General features: G+C 45.2%; 1 protein-coding gene across 5 annotated transcripts in view; it reads left to right on the top strand.

Moving 5' to 3' along the window:
- Positions 1–25,828, top strand: part of LOC118398374 (SAM and SH3 domain-containing protein 1) — a 328,711-nt gene that overhangs the window by 212,748 nt on the left and 90,135 nt on the right. The window contains exon 1 of one of the 5 annotated variants that reach the window (XM_052470651.1): positions 19,284–20,070. The exons of 3 other annotated variants lie outside the window; for them this stretch is intronic. In XM_052470651.1, coding sequence (XP_052326611.1) covers positions 19,966–20,070 — 105 coding nt within the window. In that variant the 5' untranslated portion in view covers positions 19,284–19,965. Of the gene's footprint in view, positions 1–19,283; positions 20,071–20,130; positions 20,400–25,828 lie in introns of those variants that run through there. One more of the 5 variants, XM_052470652.1, reaches the window with a different exon arrangement.

Genomic DNA, 25,828 nt, shown 5'->3' with positions numbered 1-25,828 from the left:
TTGGAAAGTGTTCGAACCCCTTGACTTTTTCTACATTTTGTTATTTTACAGCCTTATTCTAAAATTGATGATTTTTTTTTTAAATCAATCTACACACAATACCCAATAATGAGAAAATAAAAACAGGTTTTTAGAAACTTTTGAAAATGTATTAAACATGAAAAACAGAAATAACTTATTTACATAAGTATTCAGACCCTTTGCTATGAGCTCAGGTGCATCCTGTTAACCATTGATCATTCCTTAAGATGTTTCTGCAACTATGTTGGAGTCCACCTGTGGTAAATTAAATTGATTGGACATGATTTGGAAAGGTACATGCCTGTCTATATAAGGTCCTACAGTTGCACTGCATGTCAGAGCAAAAACCAAGTCATGAGGTCGAATTAATTTTCTGTAGAGCTCGGAGACAGGATTATGTCAAGGCACAGATCTGGCGAAGAGTACCAAAACATGTCTGCACCAAGACTCTTCTTAGAGCAGGACGCCTGACCAAATTGAACAATCTGTGAAAAGGGCCTTGGTAAGGGAGGTCTCCAAGAATCCGATGGTCACTCTCACAGTGCTCCAGGGTTCCTCTGTGGAGATGGGAGAACCTTCCAGAAGGACAACCATCTCTGCAGCACTCCACCAATCAGGCCTTTATAGTAGAGTGGCCAGACGGAAGCCTCTCCTGATTGCCAAGTGTCACGTCTGGAGGAAACCTGGCACATCCCGACAGTGTGAAGCATGGTGGTGGCAGCATCATGCTGTGCGGATATTTTTCAGCAGCAGGGACTGGGAGACTAGTCACGGTCGAGGGAAAATTTAAAACAGAGCAAAGTACAGAGAGATCCTTGATGAAAACTTGCTCCAGAACTTGCTCAGGACCTCACACTTGGGCGAAGGTTCACCTTCCATCAGGACAACAAGCATAAGCACGGGATCGCCGAGTGTCCTTGAGTGGCCCAGCCAGAGCCGGACTTGAACCCGCCTGAACATCTCTGGAGAGATCTGAAAATAGCTGTGCAGCAACGCTCCCCATTCAACCTGACAGAGCTTGAGAGGATCTGCAGAGAAGAATGAGAGAAACTCCTCAAGTACAGGTGTGCCGAGCTTGTAGTGTCATACTCAAGAAGACGTGTCTGTAAATGTGGTATTTCAGTTTACATTTTATATACATTTGGAAAAAATTCTAAAAACCTATTTTTGCTTTGTCATTATGGGGTATTGTGTGTAGATTGATGAGGAGGGAAAAAACGATTGAATTAATTTTCGAATAAGCCTGTAATATAACAAAATGTGGAAAAAGTCAAGGGGGCTGAATACTTTCCGAATGCACTGTATAACCAAACATTAACCAAGTTGGCAGTCTGTTGCTGCTGCTGTTTCTAGGAGAATACATCTACATAGGACCTGTCACACACAGGCAGACTGGAACAGTAAACGTTTATGAGTGCTGGTGATTGTGTGAAACCCATTTCATATAGAGTAAAATTCTTAATGATTTGTAATGCTATGTATTGACAGAATTGCTGTGTGTGTGTGTGTGTGTGTGTCTGTGTGTGTGTGTGTGTGTACTTTCTTGCATATGCTTGCTTGCATACGTGCATCTACACACAGTGTGTGTGTCTGTAAAGCTCTAGAGATGAGCGTACAGGACATCCCTTCCCAGTCTGTCTAAGCCCAGGCCTATCCGCTCCTCACCACAGTCATTGTTTCCAGATTGCATTCCACTTTAGTCTGGGAACACAAGTCAGCCTGTCAAAGTTTCCTCTGGGAAGGATTAGAGAGTGCACGGGCCCTGAGAGATAGAGGCTCTGGTATAGGTAAAACTTGGAGTTTCTCTTCACCCAAGACACCTGAAATGAAATATTATAAACTAATGAACAATAGTACTTTTATACAGACATTTGACTGAGCTGTTGACTTACAGGATGAATTGCTTTAAAATGAAAATGATACTGTGTGATTTAAAATAAAGAACATTTTAAAGTTTCCCTTTCAGTGAGAGCTATCCAAGAAAGTGTTGTGTAGGCTAGTCATCAGGAGACCAGGTTAGAGTAGTTGCTCGGGTGACACAGACCAGAGAAAGACCTATAAAACAAAGATTTACCATGCCCCACTGGCTTCTGTCTGGCCAACCCCCCTAACTGTACGGTACAGCAACCCATTAAAGCACACAGGATAAACACACACGTACACATACACACACACACACACACAGATATACAGACACACACATACACACGTGTATGTTTGAGAATTGTGAGTCCCGTAAAACAGGCCCAGGTACAGTAAAACTCACCTTGGATGAAACTGCAGGCGATAATTATACACATTAATGTAGTGGTATGTGGCACCCATTACCATTAACCCTAGGAGGTAACCTGCCTTTATCCAAACAGAGGATCTTAGTTGAGGTACATACAGCAGGATACAGTACAGGTATGTGCAGGGAGGAGATAGGGATAGAGCTGTAGTTTGTGCCCGGTGGCATATAAGGGCCAACAGCAGGGGGTGCTACTTAGCCCTGCTACCCTAATGAGAGAGGAAAGGCATAAAGAGAGGAAGACAGTCAGACAGACAGGAGGGGACTTGGGAGGGAGACGTTACTTGATGTCCCAATAGGAAACAAACAGATAACACATGTTTTGGCTCAAATGCTACCAACATTTTTGTCATTTTGAGATGACAAAAACACACTTCCTTTCTCTCCTAGTCAATACATTTACATTACATTTACATTTAAGTCATTTAGCAGACGCTCTTATCCAGAGCGACTTACAAATTGGTGCATTCACCTTATGACATCCAGTGGAACAGCCACTTTACAATAGTGCATCTAAATCTTTTAAGGGGGGGGGTGAGAAGGATTACTTTATCCTATCCTAGGTATTCCTTAAAGAGGTGGGGTTTCAGGTGTCTCCGGAAGGTGGTGATTGACTCTGCTGTCCTGGCGTCGTGAGGGAGTGTGTTCCACCATTGGGGAGCCAGAGCAGCGAACAGTTTTGACTGGGCTGAGCGTGGTCCTTCTGTACTCAGTTGGTACTTCCTTGTAACAGGGTCAATCCCTGGGAGTATGCACACATGACTGTAAGAGCAGGCCAGATGGCATATATTATTATGAACGCATATTAGTGCCCTTGTTTGGGTGTAGGGCCTGATCAGAGCCTGGAGGTACTGAGGTGCCGTTCCCCTCACAGCTCCGTAGGCAAGCACCATGGTCTTGTAGCGGATGCGAGCTTCAACTGGAAGCCAGTGGAGAGAGCGGAGGAGCGGGGTGACGTGAGAGAACTTGGGAAGGTTGAACACCAGACGGGCTGCGGCGTTCTGGATGAGTTGTAGGGGTTTAATGGCACAGGCAGGGAGCCCAGCCAACAGCGAGTTGCAGTAATCCAGACGGGAGATGACAAGTGCCTGGATTAGGACCTGCGCCGCTTCCTGTGTGAGGCAGGGTCGTACTCTGCGGATGTTGTAGAGCATGAACCTACAGGAACGGGCCACCGCCTTGATGTTAGTTGAGAACGACAGGGTGTTGTCCAGGATCACGCCAAGGTTCTTAGCGCTCTGGGAGGAGGACACAATGGAGTTGTCAACCGTGATGGCGAGATCATGGAACGGGCAGTCCTTCCCCGGGAGGAAGAGCAGCTCCGTCTTGCCGAGGTTCAGCTTGAGGTGGTGATCCGTCATCCACACTGATATGTCTGCCAGACATGCAGAGATGCGATTCACCACCTGGTCATCAGAAGGAGGAAAGGAGAAGATTAATTGTGTGTCGTCTGCATAGCAATGATAGGAGAGACCAGTAGGCTATACCATAGGCTTCACATAGTATGTTTCTCTAACCTCAGTTAGAGCAGTCTGTGGTATAAGTCAGTATGGGTCATGTGCAGTGTGGTGTGTTGTCGAACAGGTCAGTGAGTAGAGTGCCAGTCTTCCCTGGGGTAATGCCACCACCACCGTGGTCACCTGTTCTATGGTGCTTTGTGTCACTGCTGCTGGCTGACTCTGACTAGAGCCTCTGTCACAGACAGCTCTGGTTTCATAGCGCTAAACTCTGATCAACTCTGTGGGGGAAAGGGGAATACCTAGTCAGTTGTCCAACAGAAATGTGTCTTCCACATTTAACCCAACCCCTCTGAATCAGAGAGGTGCGTGGGCTGCCTTGATCGACATCCACGTCTTCGGCTCCCAGGGAACAGTGGGTTAACTGCCTTGTTCAGTGGCAGAACGACATATGTTTTACCTTGTCAGCTTTGGGATTTGATCCATCAACCTTTCAGTTACTGGCCCAACGCTCTAACCGCGAGGCTACCTGCAGCCCCAAAAGAGTGTGTGTGTGTGTGTGTGTGTGTGTGTGTGTGTGTGTGTGTGTGTGTGTGTGTGTGTGTGTGTGTGTGTGTGTGTGTGTGTGTGTGTGTGTGTGTGTGTGTGTGTGTGTGTGTGTGTGTGTGTGCACGCGCACGTGTGCGTGCATGCATATGTGTGCATACTATAATGCATACGTGTGTGCGTGCATAAGTCTGTACAAACGTGTGCATGAGAGAGAGGTGATTGATGTGCACAGTGTAGTCTGTACTGGCTTGAGGAACCAGAGTATTCTGGTTCACACAGGTCTACGGTGGAAAGACTAACTGGTCATTCTAATTAACAATTGCACGCTGGGCCTTAACTGTCTGTCCCAAACCCCCTGGTTGTGCCTGGCACTGCCAAAGTCATGCCAACGCAGCTGCCAACTTCCTCACTTGCCCAGACACTGTGTGATCCACTCTCAGCAATCTGCATGTGGGTTCTCCTCTCTCTCGCGCTCTCACTCTTTTTCTCTCTCTTTCTCTAACTATCCCCCTCTCTCTCAAACACAAACACAGCCTTCGTAAGGCGTTTTCACACAGTGCAGTCTGTACATTTGGGAGCTCGCTTTTGTCGGAAACATAAACTCCCCCGTCGGTCTCACCTTATAAAACAGACTGGAATCGCAGCATTTCCAGTAACATATACAGTGGGGAGAACAGGTATTTGATACACTGCCGATTTTGCAGGTTTCCCTACTTACAAAGCATGTAGAGGTCGGTAATTTTTATCATAGGTACACTTCAACTGTGAAAAAATCCAGAAAATCACATTTGTATGATTTTTAAGTAATTCATTTGCAATTTATTGCATGACATAAGTATTTGATACATCCGAAAAGTATAACTTAATATTTGGTACAGAAACCTTTGTTTGCAATTACAGAGATCATACGTTTCCTGTAGTTCTTGACCAGGTTTGCATACACTGCAGCAGGGATTTTGGCCCACTCCTCCATACAGACCATCTCCAGATCCTTCAGGTTTCGGGGCTGTCGCTGGGCAATACGGACTTTCAGCTCCCTCCAAAGATGTTCTATTGAGTTCAGGTCTGGAGACTGGCTAGGTCACTCCAACACCTTGAGATGCTTCTTACGGAGCCACTCCTTAGTTGCCCTGGCTGTGTGTTTTGGGTCGTTGTCATGCTGGAAGACCCAGCCACGACCCATCTTCAATGCTCTTACTGAGGGAAGGAGGTTGTTGGCCAAGATCTCACGATACATGGCCCCATCCATCCTCCCCTCAATACGGCGCAGTCGTCCTGTCCTCTTTGCAGAAAAGCATCCCCAAAGAAAGATGTTTTCACCGCCATGCTTCACGGTTGGGATGGTGTTCTTGGAGTTGTACTTATCCTTCTTCTTCCTCCAAACACGGCGAGTGGAGTTTAGACCAAAAAGCTCTATTTCTGTCTCATCAGACCACATGACCTTCTCCCATTCCTCTTCTGGATCATCCAGATGGTAATTGGCAAACTTCAGACGGGCCTGGACATGCGCTGGCTTGAGCAGGGGGACCTTGCGTGCGCTGCAGGATTTTAATCCATGACGACGTAGAGTGTTACTAATGGTTTTCTTTGAGACTGTGGTCCCAGGTCTCTTCAGGTCATTGACCAGGTCCTGCCATGTAGTTCTTGGCTGATCCCTCACCTTCCTTATGATCATTGATGCCCCACGAGGTGAGATCTTACATGGAGCCCCAGACCGAGGGTGATTGACCGTCATCTTGAACTTCTTCCATTTTCTAATAATTGCGGCAACAGTTGTTGCCTTCTCACCAAGCTGCTTGTCTATTGTCCTGTAGCCCATTCCAGCCTTGTGCAGGTCTACAATTTTATCCCTGATGTACTTACACCCTCTCTGGTCTTGGCCACTGTGGAGAGGTTGGAGTCTGTTTGATTGAGTATGTGGACAGGTGTATTTTATACAGGTAACGAGTTCAAACAGGTGCAGGTAATACAGGTAATGAGTGGAGAACAGGAGGGCTTCTTAAAGAGGGCTTCCGTCTCTCACAGTTGAAGTGTACCTATGATAACAATTACAGACCTCTACATGCTTTGTAAGTAGGAAAACCTGCAAAATTGGCAGTGTATCAAATACTTGTTCTCCCCACTGTGTATATATATATATATATACACACACACACATAACACATGACACTGGGGACTCAAATTGCATGGAGAATCTGGGAGGCTTAGCATAAATATGATTTGGTTCTCTATTACTGGTTTAGAAGAGACAAAACATGAATGGCTTGAAATCCCCTTACGTCCGTGATTGCATGGATGACTAATTGTGATATGCAAGTCAGAAGTGTATGTTGGAGCATAGATCTATGCTCATGCACACTCTCTCCTACACACACATTCGATCATAGTGCAGACAAAGGATACACAACGTAAAGCTTCTCTCCTCAGTTAACAATAGTGCCAGTTTTCCTACATGTTGTTTTGTTGCCACATGCCCTCGGCGTTCAACCGAAACAAGCTATTTCATCCTCATCCCATCTCAGTCTGAGCAAAGAATGCAATTGGGTTATCATCCAAAAATGTCTCTATCAAACTGTAGCATTCTGAAACCATTTTAGTGTGTGTAAGTTATCATATTCCATTCCTATCCAGAGTTGAGCAGCTCTAACCGAGCATCTATAACCATTCCCTGTTCAGATGATGTATGTTGACATACCATATGCTGTGTGCGGTGTTTAGTGTTTTCATACTGATCGCTGTGTGTTGTGCCGCTTATCACACATTTTTTCTCTCTCTCTCTATCTCTCTCAATTACAATTACAATTTAAGGGGCTTTATTGGCATGGGAAACATATGTTTACGTTTCCAAATCAAGTGAAATAGATAATAAACAAAAGTGAAATAAACAATAAAAATGAACCGTAAACATTAGACTCCAAAAGAATAAAGACATTTCAAATGTTATATTATGTCTACAGTATATACAGGGTGTCACGTGTGCTCCCTCTCCGGACTCTAGGTCACCAGACTGCTCATTATGGCCCACTCCTGTCACCATCGGACTCACCTGGACTCCATCACCTCCCTGATTACCTTCGTCCTACGTCTCTCCCTTTGGTTCCTTCCCCAGGCGTTATTGTTTCTGTTTCATGTCTGTGCGTTGTTCGAGGTTCTTGTTTTGTTTTAAGTTCCGTTTATTAACTGGCTTCCCGACTCTCAGCGCATATCCTTTACACAGGGGAAATAAATGAACATAAATATAGGTTGTATTTACAATGGTGTTTGTTCTTCACTGGTTGGCCTTTTCTTGTGGCAACAGGTCACAAATCTTTCTGCTGTGATGGCACACTGTGGTATTTCACCCAGTAGATATGTGTCACGTTCTGACCTTAGTTCCTTTGTTTTTGTCTTTGTTTTAGTATGGTCAGGACGTGAGTTTGGGTGGGCAGTCTATGTTTGTTTTTCTATGTTGGTTTTTGTGTTCGGCCTAGTATGGTTCTCAATCAGAGGCAGGTGTCGTTAGTTGTCTCTGATTGAGAATCATACTTAGGTAACCTGGGTTTCAATTTTGGTTTGTGGGTGTTTGTTTCCGTGTGAGTGTTTGGGCCACACGGTACTGTTTTGGTTTTGTAAATTCACATGGCCATTTATTGTTTAGTGTTCTGAGTTTTAATTAAACATCATCATGAACACTTACCATGCTGCACTTTGGTCCTCCTCTCTTTCTCCCAACGACATCCGTTACAATATGGCAGTTTATCAAAATTAGATTTGTTTTTGAATTCTTTGTGGGTCTGTGTAATCTGAGGGAAATAATATTGTTATACATTTGGCAGGAGGTTTGGAAGTACAGCTCAGTTTCCACCTAATTTTGTGGGCAGTGTGCACATAGTCTGTCCTCTCTTGAGAACCAGGTCTGCCTTCAGTGGCCTTCCTCAATAGCAAGGCTATGCTCACTGAGTCTGTACCTAGTCAAAGATTTCCTTCATTTTGGGCCAGTCACAGTGGTCAGGTATTCTTCCACTGTGTACTCTCTGTTTAGGGCCAAATAGCATTCTAGTTTGCTCTGTTTTTTTGTAAATTCTTTCCAATGTGTCAAGTAATTCTCTTTTTGTTTTCTCATGATTTGGTTGGGTCTAATTGTGTTGCTGTCCTGGGGCTCTGTGGCGTCTGTTTGTGTTTGTGAACAGAGCCCCAGGACATGCTTGCTTAGGGGGCTCTTTGCCAGGTTTATTTCTCTGTAGGTGATGGCTTTGTTATGGAAGGTTTGAGAATCGCTTTCTTTTAGGTCATTGTAGAATTTAATGGCTCTTTTCTGGATTTTGATAATTAGCGGGTAGCGGCCTAATTCTGCTCTGCATGGATTATTTGGTGTTCTACGTTGTACACTGATATTTTTGGCAGAATTCTGCCTGCAGAGTCTCAATTTGGTGTTTGTCCCATTTAGTGAATTATTGGTTGGTGAGTGGACCCCAGACCTCACAACCATAAAGGGCAGTGGGTTATATAACTGATTCAAGTATTTTTTGCCAGATCCTAATTAGTATGTTGAATTTTATGTTCCTTTTGATAGCATAGATGACCCTTCTTGCCTTGTCTCTCAGATCGTTCACAGCTTTGATGAAGTTACCTGTGGCGCTGATGTTTAGGCCGAGGTATGTATCGTTTTTTGTGTGCTCTATGGCAACTGTGTCTCGATGGAATTTGTATTCGTAGTCCTGGCAACTGGACCATATTAATTTCCGGAGAACCCCGAGTTGATTATCCCTTTTATACCATGGTTATAATTGAACATATTTGCCACTAAAAATGTGTTCATTTGCAGGTAGAAATGTGTTCAACATCCACTGAAGTAGCTAGCAAGTTTACTAGATAGCTACAGTAGTTGCCTTATGTACCAAACAAACAAACTTGCTAGTTTAACTAAACAAACCATCAGTCAAAGCTTGCTATTATGAAAATCGAATTCAACAATGCCAAAAATGTTTTCAATTTGACTTTTGCTTTCAAAAGCAGCTCAAACGTAGAACATTTAAGAATTAACTGTAGCCATTGAAGTCTACTGTGCTGATATACTGTGCATTACAGGAAAATAATGTACAATCAGAAACTAGTATTCGTTGGTATAATGACAGAGAACCCAACCTGGACTCATAGTAACATAGTAAACGTAAATCCGGGACACTCCGATTAGTATGATATGTTACTTTTAGTATGGTATGTATTCATTTGTGGATATCCATCATCCATTTCATATGATATGTTACAAATGACAATTTATATGACATGCTACGAATTGCAATTTGTAGTAGCTAACGTTAGCTAAGTGGCTAACGCTAACATTAGCTAGAATTGGGGTCAGAGATTAGGGGTAACGGATTAAGGTTAGGGTTAAGGTTAGGAGTTAGGTTAAAGGCTTAAGGGAATGGTTAGTTAACATGCTAAGTAATTGCAAAGTAGCTAAAAAGTAGTAAGTAGTTGAAAAGTTGCTGAAATATTAAAGTTGTCTGTGATGAGATTCAAACACACAACCTTAAGGTTGCTAGAAATGTGTTTTCATACACCAACCCCTCTACCCCAACCACCACCCTCATTTTGTTTTGTCTTAAGAAACCTTCTGTCTAATGTAACCATACCAAATGTAACATACCATTCTAATATGATTCAAAGGGGTTGGGTTATCAAATCAAATCAAATCACATCAAATTTATTTATATAGCCCTTCGTACATCAGCTGATATCTCAAAGTGCTGTACAGAAACCCAGCCTAAAACCCCAAACAGCAAACAATGCAGGTGTAAAAGCACGGTGGCTAGGAAAAACTCCCTAGAAAGGCCAAAACCTAGGAAGAAACCTAGAGAGGAACCGGGCTATGTGGGGTGGCCAGTCCTCTTCTGGCTGTGCCGGGTAGAGATTATAACAGAACATGACCAAGATGTTCAAATGTTCATAAATGACCAGCATGGTCGAATAATAATAAGGCAGAACAGTTGAAACTGGAGCAGCAGCACAGTCAGGTGGACTGGGGACAGCAAGGAGCCTTCATGTCAGGTAGTCCTGGGGCACGGTCCTAGGGCTCAGGTCAGTTGAAACTGAGCAGGAGCATGGCCAGGTGGACTGGGGACAGCAAGGAGTCCTCATGTCAGGTAGTCCTGGGACATGGTCCTAGGGCTCAGGTCCTCCGAGAGAGAGAAAGAAAGAGAGAAGGAGAGAATTAGAGAACGCACACTTAGATTCACACAGGACACCGAATAGGACAGGAGAAGTACTCCAGATATAACAAACTGACCCTAGCCCCCCGACACATAAACTACTGCAGCATAAATACTGGAGGCTGAGACAGGAGGGGTCAGGAGACACTGTGGCCCCATCCGAGGACACCCCGGACAGGGCCAAACAGGAAGGATATAACCCCACCCACTTTGCCAAAGCACATCCCCCACACCACTAGAGGGATATCTTCAACCACCAACTTACCATCCTGAGACAAGGCCGAGTATAGCCCACAAAGATCTCCGCCACGGTACAACCCAAGGGGGGCAACCCAGACAGGCCGACCACAACAGTGAATCAACCCACCCAGGTGACGCACCCCCCAGGGACGGCACGAGAGAGCCCCAGCAAGCCAGTGACTCAGCCCCCGTAACAGGGTTAGAGGCAGAGAATCCCAGTGGAAAGAGGGGAACCGGCCAGGCAGAGACAGCAAGGGCGGTTCGTTGCTCCAGAGCCTTTCCGTTCACCTTCCCACTCCTGGGCCAGACTACACTCAATCATATGACCCACTGAAGAGATGAGTCTTCAGTAAAGACTTAAAGGTTGAGACCGAGTTTGCGTCTCTGACATGGGTAGGCAGACCGTTCCATAAAAATGGAGCTCTATAGGAGAAAGCCCTGCCTCCAGCTGTTTGCTTAGAAATTCTAGGGACAATTAGGAGGCCTCGTCTTGTGACCGTAGCGTACGTGTAGGTATGTACGGCAGGACCAAATCAGAGAGGTAGGTAGGAGCAAGCCCATGTAATGCTTTGTAGGTTAGCAGTAAAACCTTGAAATCAGCCCTTGCTTTGACAGGAAGCCAGTGTAGAGAGGCTAGCACTGGAGTAATATGATCAAATTTTTTGGTTCTAGTCAGATTCTAGCAGCCGTATTTAGCACTAACTGAAGTTTATTTAGTGCTTTATCCGGGTAGCCGGAAAATAGAGCATTGCAGTAGTCTAACCTAGAAGTGACAAAAGCATGGATTAATTTTTCTGCATCATTTTTGGACAGAAAGTTTCTGATTTTTGCAATGTTACGTAGATGGAAAAAAGCTGTCCTCGAAATGGTCTTGATATGTTCTTCAAAAGAGAGATCAGGGTCCAGAGTAACGCCGAGGTCCTTCACAGTTTTATTTGAGACGACTGTACAACCATTAAGATTAATTGTCAGATTCAACAGAAGATCTCTTTGTTTCTTGGGACCTAGAACAAGCATCTCTGTTTTGTCCGAGTTTAATAGTAGAAAGTTTGCAGCCATCCACTTCCTTATGTCTGAAACACATGCTTCTAGCGAGGGCAATTTTGGGGCTTCACCATGTTTCATTGAAATGTACAGCTGTGTGTCATCCGCATAGCAGTGAAAGTTTACATTATGTTTTCGAATAACATCCCCAAGAGGTAAAATATATAGTGAAAACAATAGTGGTCCTAAAACAGAACCTTGAGGAACACCGAAATGTACAGTTGATTTGTCAGAGGACAAACCATTCACAGAGACAAACTGATATCTTTCCGACAGATAAGATCTAAACCAGGCCAGAACTTGTCCGTGTAGACCAATTTGGGTTTCCAATCTCTCCAAAAGAATGTGGTGATCGATGGTATCAAAAGCAGCACTAAGGTCTAGGAGCACGAGGACAGATGCAGAGCCTCGGTCCGATGCCATTAAAATGTCATTTACCACCTTCACAAGTGCCGTCTCAGTGCTATGATGGGGTCTAAAACCAGACTGAAGCATTTCGTATACATTGTTTGTCTTCAGGAAGGCAGTGAGTTGTTGCGCAACAGCCTTCTCTAAAATCTTTGAGAGGAATGGAAGATTCGATATAGGCCGATAGTTTTTTATATTTTCTGGGTCAAGGTTTGGCTTTTTCAAGAGAGGCTTTATTACTGCCACTTTTAGTGAGTTTGGTACACATCCAGTGGATAGAGAGCCGTTTATTATGTTCAACATAGGAGGGCCAAGCACAGGAAGCAGCTCTTTCAGTAGTTTAGTTGGAATAGGGTCCAGTATACAGCTTGAAGGTTTAGAGGCCATGATTATTTTCATCATTGTGTCAAGAGATATAGTACTAAAACACTTGAGCGTCTCTCTTGATCCTAGGTCCTGGCAGAGTTGTGCAGACTCAGGACAACTGAGGTTTGGAGGAATACGCAGGTTTAAAGAGGAGTCCGTAATTTGCTTTCTAATAATCATAATCTTTTCCTCAAAGAAGTTCATGAATTTATCACTGCTAAAGTGAAAGTCATCCTCTCTTGGGGAATGCTGCTTTTTAGTTAGCTTTGCCACAGTATCAAAAAGGAATTTCGGATTGTTCTTATTTTCCTCAATTAAGTTAGAAAAATAGGACGATCGAGCAGCAGTAAGGGCTCTTCGGTACTGCACGGTACCGTCCTTCCAAGCTAGTCGGAAGACTTCCAGTTTGGTGTGGCGCCATTTCCGTTCCAATTTTCTGGAAGCTTGCTTCAGAGCTCGGGTATTTTCTGTGTACCAGGGAGCTAGTTTCTTATGAGACATTTTTTTAGTTTTTAGGGGTGCAACTGCATCTAGGGTATTGCGCAAGGTTAAATTGAGATCCTCAGTTAGGTGGTTAACGGATTTTTGTCCTCTGGCGTCCTTGGGTAGGCAGAGGAGTCTGGAAGGGCATCAAGGAATCTTTGTGTTGTCTGTGAATTTATAGCACGACTTTTGATGTTCCTTGGTTGGGGTCTGAGCAGATTATTTGTTGCAATTGCAAACGTAATAAAATGGTGGTCCGATAGTCCAGGATTATGAGGAAAAACATTAAGATCCACAACATTTATTCCATGGGACAAAACTAGGTCCAGCGTATGACTGTGACAGTGAGTGGGTCCAGAGACATGTTGGACAAAACCCACTGAGTCGATGATGGCTCCAAAAGCCTTTTGGAGTGGGTCTGTGGACTTTTCCATGTGAATATTAAAGTCACCAAAGATTAGAATATTATCTGCAATGACTACAAGGTCTGATAGGAATTCAGGGAACTCAGTGAGGAAAACACTGTATATGGCCCAGGAGGCCTGTAAACAGTAGCTATAAAAAGTGATTGAGTAGGCTGCATAGATTTCATGACTAAAAGCTCAAAAGACGAAAACGTCATTTTTCTTTTGTAAATTGAAATTTGCTATCGTAAATGTTAGCAACACCTCCGCCTTTGCGGGATGCACAGGGGATATGGTCACTAGTGTAGCCAGGAGGTGAGGCCTCATTTAACACAGTAAATTCATCAGGCTTAAGCCATGTTTCAGTCAGGCCAATCACATCAAGATTATGATCAGTGATTAGTTCATTGACTATAATTGCCTTTGAAGTAAGGGATCTAACATTAAGTAGCCCTATTTTGAGATGTGAGGTATCATGATCTCTTTCAATAATGACAGGAATGGAGGTGGTCTTTATCCTAGTGAGATTGCTAAGGCGAACACCGCCATGTTTAGTTTTGCCCAACCTAGGTCGAGGCACAGACACGGTCTCAATGGTGATAGCTGAGCTGACTACACTGACTATGCTAGTGGCAGACTCCACTATGCTGGCAGGCTGGCTAATAGCCTGCTGCCTGGCCTGCACCCTATTTCATTGTGGAGCTAGAGGAGTTAGAGCCCTGTCTATGTTGGCAGATAAGATGAGAGCACCCTCCAGCTAGGATGGAGTCCGTCACTCCTCAGCAGGTCAGGCTTGGTCCTGTTTGTGGGTGAGTCCCAGAAAGAGGGCCAATTATCTACAAATTCTATCTTTTGGGAGGGGCAGAAAACAGTTTTCAACCAGCGATTGAGTTGTGAGACTCTGCTGTAGAGCTCATCACTCCCCTAACTGGGAGGGGGCCAGAGACAATTACTCGATGCCGACACATCTTTCTAGCTGATATGCACGCAGAAGCTATGTTGCGCTTGGTGATCTCTGACTGTTTCATCCTAACATCGTTGGTGCCGACGTGGATAACAATATCTCTATACTCTCTACACTCGCCAGTTTTAGCTTTAGCCAGCACCATCTTCAGATTAGCCTTAACGTCGGTAGCCCTGCCCCGGGTAAACAGTGTATGATCGCTGGATGATTCGCTTTAAGTCTAATACTGCGGGTAATGGAGTCGCCAATGACTAGAGTTTTCAATTTGTCAGAGCTAATGGTGGGAAGCTTCGGCGTCTCAGACCCCGTAACGGGAGGAGTAGAGACCAGAGAAGACTCGGCCTCTGACACCGACCCGCTGCTTAATGGGGAAAACCGGTTGAAAGTTTCTGTCTGCTGAATGAGCGACACCGGTTGAGCGTTCCTACAGCATTTCCTTCCAGAAACCGTGAGAAAGTTGTCCGGCTGCGGGGACTGTGCCAGGGGATTTATACTACTATCTGCACTTACTGGTGGCACAGACGCTGTTTCATCCTTTCCTACACTGAAATTACCCTTGCCTAACGATTGCGTCTGAAGCTGGGCTTGCAGTACAGCTATCCTCGCCGTAAGGCTGTCACAGCGGCTGCAATTAGAAGGCATCATGTTAATGTTACTACTTAGCTTCGGCTGTTGGAGGTCCTGACAAATCGTGTCCAGATAAAGCGTCCGGAGTGAAAAAGTTGAGGAAAAAATAAATATATGAACGGTAATTAAAAAGTGAAACCCGTAAAGTTGTCAGGTAGCAAAATAGGTTGGCAACAAAACGCACAGCAATTCGAAAACAAGCCTGCAAGTTGTGACCGGAAATGACGTCAATCACCAGTGCTGAAGACACATTTCAGTTGAATGCATTCAGTTTTGCAACCTACTAAGTATCCCCCTTCCCTTTCCCTTTTAATTTGAGTGTCCCGTATTTACATTTAATAGGTTACATATGTATGAGACCAGGCTGGAGAACCATGGTCCCCAATTATCATGTGAAAGAATTAGGAAATGAGAAACACAGGGCTTAATTAGAATAGCTACAACACAGGGATGACTGGGAGAAAGCCTGCCCTAAAATACAAATCAAATGTATATTTTTTATTTATCTAACCAGGAAACCAGAGACATATGAAGAAATATGATTATAACAAACATACTTTTTGTTGCATATCACCCTGGTGCCACATTGATTGTCTTTGCAATGAAACATAAAAAGTAATGAAATTAAAATATATATTTTCACTTAACACATTTTAAATATACTATGCCACAGATATTTTGTTGTTACACGGTAGTAGTTCCCATAGCATAGGAGTACATAACTAGTAGCAGTCCCTATATGGTACTACCATGGTACTACCATTTCTCTCTGTGGCCCTAGCATCCTGTGGTGCAGTAATAAAACAGAGTTCTTCCTGTGTGTCTGGTTGGGTCTGTCCCTCCACCAGATTGTTTATCTCTCCTGCCCGACAGGGTCATGAGCTCTGGGGGCTATTTTCAGGCCAGGGGCCAATGACCTCCATGGGTCACTTTCACTAACTAGGGAGGTCCAGCACTCCTCTGCCTCACTTTATCTTCCTCCACTCCCTCTTTGTCCTCTTATGTACCATATCTCTTCTCTGATCCCCCTTAGGACTGTTGTCTTTATCACAGAGTTGATGACTAGAGGAGTGACATAGATGATATGTTATTATACGTTGGCTAAAAGACCCATACATGTTAGTGAGAGGGTTGGTTGTGAGTTGTGTGTGGATGTGGGTCATCATGTCATGTGTAATATCTGTAAGTCTGTCAGGGCCACAGGGCTCTAATGTTATCCAGGGACACACTTCTCTTCCTTGCTCCTCTCCATCCTCACTCTGAAGTGGGGAAGACTATGAGCTGGGCTTGTCTTTTATGTACCCAAATCCATACCCACTCATGCGATCAGAGCCGGCCCTAGCCTTTTGGGCGCCCAAACCAAAATGTTGTTGGTCTCCCCCTCTGTTTTAAAGTGAATTTCCTGCAATTCTACAAATGTTGCCAAAATGTTGCAAGTTTGCTACAATTCTACACATTTGCTGTTTTTAATATATCAGAGTGAGAGTAACAAACAAAATCAATGGGGGCTCACCGGTCGGTAATTCAACCTTGATTACTATAAGTGTATATAGCTGTCCGCTAGACTAATTTACCAATCTACAAAATGTTTGCTACATGGGCTAATTGAGTGCCCGTCAGTGACTGAGAAACAGCTGATGCACTCAACCAAATTTTGAAATTGCAACTTGTGTAGTATTCTACTATTCTAACCCTCAACTAAAGTTGACAGTTGCCTATCCCTGCTGTATGCATTCAATGGAGATTGGCCTTGGTGAAGGAAGCAGTAAGTGCAGTATTGACTGCCTCAACAGAGGGTTTTATCTGGCAACATGACACCTACTATCTGGAGGTGATGGAAAAGGAACGAGATTACACAGCCAGGTACACACACACACACATGCGTGCACACACACTTTTATGCATTAACAGAGGCTGTGTTTAATGTGTGCTCTGAGTCAACAGACTGTCTCTTTTCCCCTCATTAGCAAGCTGACCCCTCTGTTTGAGCCATTACAGGTGGGGCACAGTGAGGGGCGTATCCTGTGACCTGTCCTAACCTATCCTGTAGTGGGGGAAGGGTAGGATGGAACAAGGAAGTGAGAGGGGTTGCCAGTAGGGACACAACACCTCAGCAGTTGAAGGCTGGTGGTGGTGCTTCTAGAGACATAATCATGGTTCCTCCAACATTACCTGATGTTGTAGGAAAATAATGTGAGGGAAATAAGCACACGTGCACATATGCATGTGCACACACACATACTCACCATCCCAAACCCTCCCACTCCCACCATTTCAGAGCTCCCCTCCGGCAGGCTAGCCCAGGGCCAGTGCCCTGGGTCAGTGGTGAATGACTCTGAGTGGAGGTCGAACAAAGCTGAGGTTGTGCAGCCTGTGTTTTATGTGTTTAGACTGTTAGCAGGACACTGTTGAGAAGCTGCTGCTAGTCACAGGCCTGTGGAAGACATTCTCCGTCCATAGTCTAGCCTCGGTGGTTTGTGCAGATTAGGCCAATTAGTGTGTGTGGTGGAGAGAACAGGGGAATGGAGGAGTGACCGTCACCTACAGGAATATAACACACCACCCCTGTAATCCTCAAAGAGCCTCTGATCACGTTTCACGACATAAAGTTTGGAGTTAAGTAGCCTCGGGGCAGATCGAATGTGTCATTATCCATTCCACATTACCAGTTATGACTGGTGGTTATTGTTAGTGTTTGACACACGGTAGGCCAGGGTTTTAGGTTGTATCTCTCTCTGTCTCTCTGTCTCTCTGTCTCTCTCTCTCTCTGTCTCTCTCTCTCTGTCTCTCTCGGAATCTGTCACAAGACCAGGCAGCTGTTGCTGTTCACCAGACACGCTGCTCTCTCAGAGACGCGTGCTTCTGGCAGCACTGAGACACAGTCAATACTTATTCAGTGGGCCTGGCTACAGTAGTTGCCCGGTAGAGCAACACAAACACCTAATCATCCATTCAACACAATGTAGAATCCAGAGATGTATGCCAGGTGCAAGATTATGTTCTTGTAGAATTCAGAATTGTATGCAGCATAATTTGGTTTTATTTAAAACTCTATGACGTCTGGTAGTTTTTACACATAGGGATAACTACTGTAAATAAGTGGATAAACATTCTGCAGATTTTCTTGTCATCATTACACTAATTACACTAACCTACATGAAGCAGTGGACCAATTCAGTGTCCTTTTGTGGTTAGAGCATTCGCCCTGAGATTGGAAGGTTGTGAGTTGGTCGAGTCATACCAAAGACTGTAAAAATGGGACCTTATGCGTCTCCACTTGGCAATCAGCGTTAAGGAGGTAAGGCCATGCGATAGACTAGCGTCTTTCCAGTTGGTGTACGTGTACATCAAGCTGCCTCATGCTACAATGACATGTAGTTACATAAATATTATAATGTAGTGGACAGGTTTGTAGTTTTTCCACTGTTATTGCTGTGGTACAGTGGGACCCATACATTATACATATATTCAGAAATTCAATGTGTAGTCTATTCTATTTTATATACTTCTTTCTGGGCTCTGTGAAGTTTCCTCATTTGCTAATAGGGCATTGTCTACATCACCTGTCCTAAAAATATTTAGTTTTGATAAAATTGTGTGGAGAATGGTTGAAAAGCAACAGGACAATCGCTAAGTAGCCTAACAAAGGGTTTATAAACTGAGTACACAAAAAAATTAGGCTAAATTCATCGGGCATGGACTCTACAAGTTGGCTCATGGATCTGCATACCGTTATCCATATTTCCTGAAATGTAACACATTTTGTCTTTGTGCAGAGATAATATTATGCCATTTTATAACTAATTGAATGCAATATTACTCATTTTCTCCGCAGGCAGAGAGAAAAGAAATGCAGTTTTATTTTCTTGCAATTCTACACATTTTTCCATAGGTTGGAGGCAAATGTTTGCTGTCATTCACTACAAATTTACCAATCTAAAAATGTTTTGCTGCCAGTTCTAATTAAGTGACTGCTGATGTACAAACACATTTCGAAAATTGCACCTCGGTAGTTTTTAGTTGTGTATTTTTGTTAAAATTACTCTGTGGGCCTAATTTGGCCCGTCCTTGGTCTATGTGGTGGAAAAGAGCAGGTGTTCCTAATGTTTTGTGCATTCCAGTAGTTGTACGTCCATCTGGCAACGTCCCACCACATTTACTGGCTTTGAGAAGTTTGCGAAATATACTACATCGATTGAAGATTTCCTTTGGTTAGAGCAGAGGAGACTGACACCAGATGACATTTCTGTTGTCTAAGTGTTTTTACTGGGAGGAGTGAGCTGCTACTACAGCAGTCGGGTGAACTAGAGCGAACTGTTGCTGGAGATCACTGTTAGAGGAGGGAGCGTGAATAATTACAGACAAGGAACAAGGTCTTCGGGCGTTTTATCTTACTTTGCTGTTAAATGGAAATATGTCTCTAAATTCGTGATTGAGTTTTTTTATTCGTTTTGACTTTGTTCTCTCCGGACATAGTGGAAGAAGACAACTAGGTGGATATTTTCAGTGCAAGGGCACGGTGCTGCGGGGAGCTCAACCAAGTGAATTTTTCATATGGAATCCATGCAATGGAACCAGGCTTCTGCTGTGTTGACTGAGCTGTATAAGTTTTTATTGCAATATGTAGTGCATGTATTCGCGTAAAGGGCACATATTCAACTTGCCCCGGAGTTTTAGGGCACTTGTTTCACTTCACAAGCAGGTCTGGGGATATTTGGAGAGCGTTCAATCCTGCAGTCATTTTTTCTCCCAAGGAATGAATACTGAATGAGACAGGGACAAGGCTGAGATTAGGGACAACTTTCTCAAGCAGAGGTGTCTGTCACCCACCACGGGTCGCCACCGTTTTTGTAGCCAACCAATTGTGTATGATCGCGGATTAAATGTGCGCTAAAGGAAATACTTCATAACCATAGACATTATGGAGGGTCAAGGCGACCAGGCAGCCGCTTTCGTAGAACCCGAGGCGGGCGGCGCGGTGTCTGACAGTTATTCCAAACTCTGGACAGACGTGATGGGGATGCTGGTAAGTTTGGGGGCAGTTTGGTTTGGGGGAGGGGAGACAGGAAGGTAACAACCAACTGATAAAAGCTTTTCAACTGTGGTCCTCAAAGGGGGACAGTCATTGCCCATTCAGTAGTTGTTGCTAGTAGGGTTAAATTACGTCCCAAAACAACAACGCAAGGGAAGCGGTTCTATTTCTCAAAGCGCCAAGCTCAACGTTTACTTTCCATCCTCCATGCCCAACGTGTGGGTTTCGGATTCGGGCATTTCCCTTCTTCAACCTGTTCACGGGGAGCTCTTCTGTATTTGAGGTGATGGGATTTGAAGGAAACTTGGAATCCTATGGAAATGGTATGTTGCTCTTGAGGTGAAAAAGTAACTGTTTGTGTGCAATCTTTCAAGTCCGCTTGAGCTGCGAAGATGTCCGTGGTTACATCTTTGCAGAACAAGCTTCGTTACAATTCGCTGTTATACAATATAATACAATATTGCTGTTTTGAAACTGCAGTAAAAGTGCAGTAACTGCAGTAGACTGTAGTATTTTGGACGCAGCAATTGCAGAATAGCTGCATTGTACTACAGTTATACCGCACTGTAACTGCAGTTACACTGCAAAATAACTTCAGGAAAAACAGTATTATTTTGGTCGCAATATTTGCAGCATACTGCAGTTATACTGCACCCTAATTAAGCAATAAGGCCAGAGGAGCGGATGTGTGGTATATGGCCAATATATGACGGCTAAGGGCTGTTCTTAATCACGACGCAACGCGGAGTTCCTGGACACATGTATCACAAACCCCGGAGGAGCCTTATTGCTATTATAAGCTGGTTAGCAATGTAATTAGAGCAGTAAAACGAAATGTTTAGTCATACCTGTGGTATACGGTCTCATATACCACAGCTTTTAGCCAATCCGAATGGGCTCAAACCACCCAGTTTATAACTGCAGTTGTACTGCACTCTAACTGCAGTATTTTTTCGTAAGAGTTTTAGATGAGTTGAGCACGGCTGTGAAATAATCATAATACCCGAGAAACACTTGTTGCTGTGCTACTGTAATGGGAATGTTACTTTGGGAAAGTTACGATGAGAAACATTGTTGCAAATTTCATTTCATTTACATTACATTTAAGTAATTTAGCAGACGCTCTTATCCAGAGCGACTTATTTGGTGCATACACCTTATGACAACCAGTGGAACAGCCACTGCATCTAAATCTTGTTGGGGGGGTGAGAAGGGGGGTGAGAAGGATTACTTACCCTTACTGGTATTCCTTGAAGAGGTGGGGTTTCAGGTGTCTCCGGAAGGTGTGATTGACTCCGCTGTCCTGGCGTCGTGAGGGAGTTTGTTCCACCATTGGGGGCCAGAGCAGCGAACAGTTTTGACTGGGCTGACCTGTACTTCCTCAGTGGTAGGGAGGCGACGGCCAGAGGTGGATGAACGCAGTGCCCTTGTTTGGGTGTAGGGCCTGATCAGAGCCTGGAGGTACTGAGGTGCACAGCTCCGTAGGCGAGCACCATGGTCTTGTTGCGAGCTTCAACTGGAAGCCAGTGGAGAGAGCAGCGGGGTGATTGGGAAGGTTGAACACCAGACGGGCTGCGGCGTTCTGGATGAGTTGTAGGGGTTTAATGGCACAGGCAGGGAGCCCAGCCAACAGCGAGTTAATCAAGACGGGAGATGACAAGTGCCTGGATTAGGACCTGCGCCGCTTCCTGTGTGAGGCAGGGTCGTACTCTGCGGATGTTGTAGAGCATGAACCTACAGGAACGGGACACCGCCTTGATGTTAGTTGAGAACGCCAGGGTGTTGTCCAGGATCACGCCAAGGTTCTTAGCGCTCTGGGAGGAGGACACAATGGAGTTGTCAACCGTGATGGCGAGATCATGGAACAGTCCTTCCCCGGGAGGAAGAGGAGCTTTTTGAGGTTCAGCTAATCCGTCATCCACACTGTATGTCTGCCAGACATGCAGAGATGCGATGCCACCTGGTCATCAGAAGGGGAAAGGAGAAGATTAATTGTGTGTCGTCTGCATAGCAATGATAGGAGAGACCATGTGAGGTTATGACAGAGCCAAGTGACTTGGTGTATAGCGAGAATAAGAGAGGGCCTAGAACAGAGCCCTGGGGGACACCAGTGGTGAGAGCGCGTGGTGTTCTCGCCACGCCACCTGGTAGGAGCGACCTGTCAGGTAGGACGCAATCCAAGCGTGGGCCGCGCCGGAGATGCCCAACTCGGAGAGGGTGGAGAGGAGGATCTGATGGTTCACAGTATCGAAGGCAGCCGATAGGTCTAGAAGGATGAGAGCAGAGGAGAGAGTTAGCTTTAGCAGTGCGGAGCGCCTCCGTGATACAGAGAAGAGCAGTCTCAGTTGAATGACTAGTCTTGAAACCTGACTGATTTGGATCAAGAAGGTCATTCTGAGAGAGATAGCGTAGAGCTTCGGCACGCTCAAGAGTTTTGGAGAGAAAAGAGAGAAGGGATACTGGTCTGTAGTTGTTGACATCGGAGGGATCGAGTGTAGGTTTTTTCAGAAGGGGTGCAACTCTCGCTCTCTTGAAGACGGGAGGGACGTAGCCAGCGGTCAGGGATGAGTTGATGAGCGAGGTGAGGTAAGGGAGAAGGTCTCCGGAAATGGTCTGGAGAAGAGAGGAGGGGATAGGGTCAAGCGGGCAGGTTGTTGGGCGGCCGGCCGTCACAAGACGCGAGATTTCATCTGGAGAGAGAGGGGAGAAAGAGGTCAGAGCATAGGGTAGGGCAGTGTGGGCAGAACCAGCAGTGTCGTTGACTTAGCAAACGAGGATCGGATGTCATCGACCTTCTTTTCAAAATGGTTGATCATCTGCAGAGAGGGGAGGAGGGAGGGGGGGGAGGATTCAGGAGGGAGGAGAAGGTGGCAAAGAGCTTCCTAGGGTTAGAGGCAGATGCTTGGAATTTAGAGTGGTAGAAAGTGGCTTTAGCAGCAGAGACAGAGGAGGAAAATGTAGAGAGGAGGGAGTGAAAGGATGCCAGGTCCGCAGGGAGGAGTTTTCCTCCATTTCCGCTCGGCTGCCCGGAGCCCTGTTCTGTGAGCTCGCAATGAGTCGTCGAGCCACGGAGCGGGAGGGGAGGACCGAGCCGGCCTGGAGGATAGGGGACATAGGGAGTCAAAGGATGCAGTAAGGGAGGAGAGGAGGGTTGAGGAGGCAGAATCAGGAGATAGGTTGGAGAAAGTTTGAGCAGAGGGAAGAGAAGATAGGATGGAAGAGGAGAGAGTAGCGGGGAGAGAGAGCGAAGGTTGGGACGGCGCGATACCATCCGAGTAGGGGCAGTGTGGGAAGTGTTGGATGAGAGCGAGAGGGAAAAGGATACAAGGTAGTGGTCGGAGACTTGGAGGGGAGTTGCAATGAGGTTAGTGGAAGAACAGCATCTAGTAAAGATGAGGTCAAGCGTATTGCCTGCCTTGTGAGTAGGGGGGAAGGTGAGAGGGTGAGGTCAAAAGAGGAGAGGAGTGGAAAGAAGGAGGCAGAGAGGAATGAGTCAAAGGTAGACGTGGGGAGGTTAAAGTCGCCCAGAACTGTGAGAGGTGAGCCGTCCTCAGGAAAGGAGCTTATCAAGGCATCAAGCTCATTGATGAACTCTCCGAGGGAACCTGGAGGGCGATAAATGATAAGGATGTTAAGCTTGAAAGGGCTGGTAACTGTGACAGCATGGAATTCAAAGGAGGCAATAGACAGATGGGTAAGGGGAGAAAGAGAGAAAGACCACTTGGGAGAGATGAGGATCCCGGTGCCACCACCCCGCTGACCAGAAGCTCATCACGTGGGCGGACGAGGAGAGAGCAGTAGGAGTAGCAGTGTTATCTGTGGTGATCCATGTTTCCGTCAGTGCCAAGAAGTCAAGGGACTGGAGGGAGGCATAGGCTGAGATGAACTCTGCCTTGTTGGCCGCAGATTGGCAGTTCCAGAGGCTACCAGAGACCTGGAACTCCACGTGGGTCGTACGCGCTGGGACCACCAGGTTAGGTGGTCGCGGCCACGCGGTGTGGAGCGTTTGTATGGTCTGTGCAGAGAGGAGAGAACAGGGATAGACAGACACATAGTTGACAGGCTACAGAAAAGGCTACGCTAATGCAAGGAAATTGGAATGACAAGCGGACTACACGTCTCGAATGTTCAGAAAGTTAAGCACGTAGCAAGAATCTTATTGACTAAAATGATTAAATGATACAGTACTGCTAAAGTAGGCTAGCTGGCAGTAGCTGCGTTGTTGACACTACACTAATCAAGTCGTTCGTTGAGTGTAATAATTTCTACAGTGCTGCTGTTCGGGGGCTAGCTGGCTAGCTAGCAGTGTTGTTTACGTTACGTTGAGTTAAAAGAACGACAATAGCTGGCTAGCTAACCTAGGAAATCGGTCTAGACTAGAAACAAAGACTATGTAGCTAGCTATGTAGCTAGCTACGATCAAACAAATCAAACCGTTGTACTGTAATGAAATGAAAATGTGATACTACCTGTGAATGCGACCGGGTTGTTGGGTTCTATTCAGTAGACGTTGGCTAGCTGTTAGCTGTTGGCTAGCATTTCTCAAATCAAATTGTCACATTTCAGGACTGAAAATATGTAATTGTAAGTTTTTCTTGTTAGTCCGTTATCAGTGCGGACCTTCAAGCACGTTGGAATAAGAATTGGCACTCTTTTGACTACAATATCACTTTGATGTCTAGCAATCGTAGTCCACATAGGCCTATTACCAATCTACATCTACCTAAAGTGCATGGCAAATCCTGCAATTAAGATATGGAAAAGGTCACGCTCATCTACATAGTCACCTTTGCCTCATGTTTTTTGTTATAGGGGCCAGGGTGACACAGCCATCTTGACGTGTGTGGGTCATTGGATCTGATTGATCAGTAGAGCAAATGTGTTTTGGTCTTTTCCCAGTGTGAATGGTGTGTCGTTTGAAAATCAACGTATTCATTTGGTATTGTTAATTTGGTCTCGTCTGGCTCAGTATATGTGAATGGAGTGTGAAAGGGCCTAGCACTGAAGATAGAGACAGAGGTGTGTGTGTGTTTCTTTGTGTGGGGTGTGTGTAATTGATGAAAGTGTCTTCTGGCCTCTGACTCGGGGTGGGAGACCTGGGACTCCAGCCAGGCGATTTTACCAGATGTAGTACTTTGGAGGCAAATGTCTAGCAGTGCTCTTTGATGTTTTTCTCCTGCCTGCAGATGGAACACACACACACACACACACACACACACACACACACACACACACACACACACACACACACACACACACACACACACACACACACACACACACACACACACACACACACACACACACACACACACACACACACACACACACACACACACACACACACACACACACACACACAGAAACACTAGTGTGACACCTCCTCCATAGGTGACTGCAAGCCACATCCTCCCTTAGAATACCTGAGACTGGGGCTTGTGGTCTTTTAATGGATGTTTTAGCACCAATAATGTCATTATGATTATGATTAGGGCTGCACAATATATCGGTGAACATATGTGGGGCGGCAGGGTAGCCTAGTGGTTAGAGCGTTGGACTAGTAACCGAAAGGTTGCAAGTTCGAATCCCCGAGCTGTCGTTCTGCCCCGAACAGGCAGTTAACCCACTGTTCCTAGGTCATCATTGAAAATAAGAATTTGTTCTTAACTGACTTGCCTAGTAAAATAAAGGTAAAATTAAAATAACGGAATCGGCCAATATTAGCTAAAAATGCCAACATCGGTATCGGCCG

The sequence above is a fragment of the Oncorhynchus keta genome, chromosome 19 (genome assembly GCF_023373465.1).
Source record: "Oncorhynchus keta strain PuntledgeMale-10-30-2019 chromosome 19, Oket_V2, whole genome shotgun sequence".
Taxonomy (NCBI): domain Eukaryota; kingdom Metazoa; phylum Chordata; class Actinopteri; order Salmoniformes; family Salmonidae; genus Oncorhynchus; species Oncorhynchus keta.
This window is presented reverse-complemented; position numbering and strand designations above follow the sequence as displayed.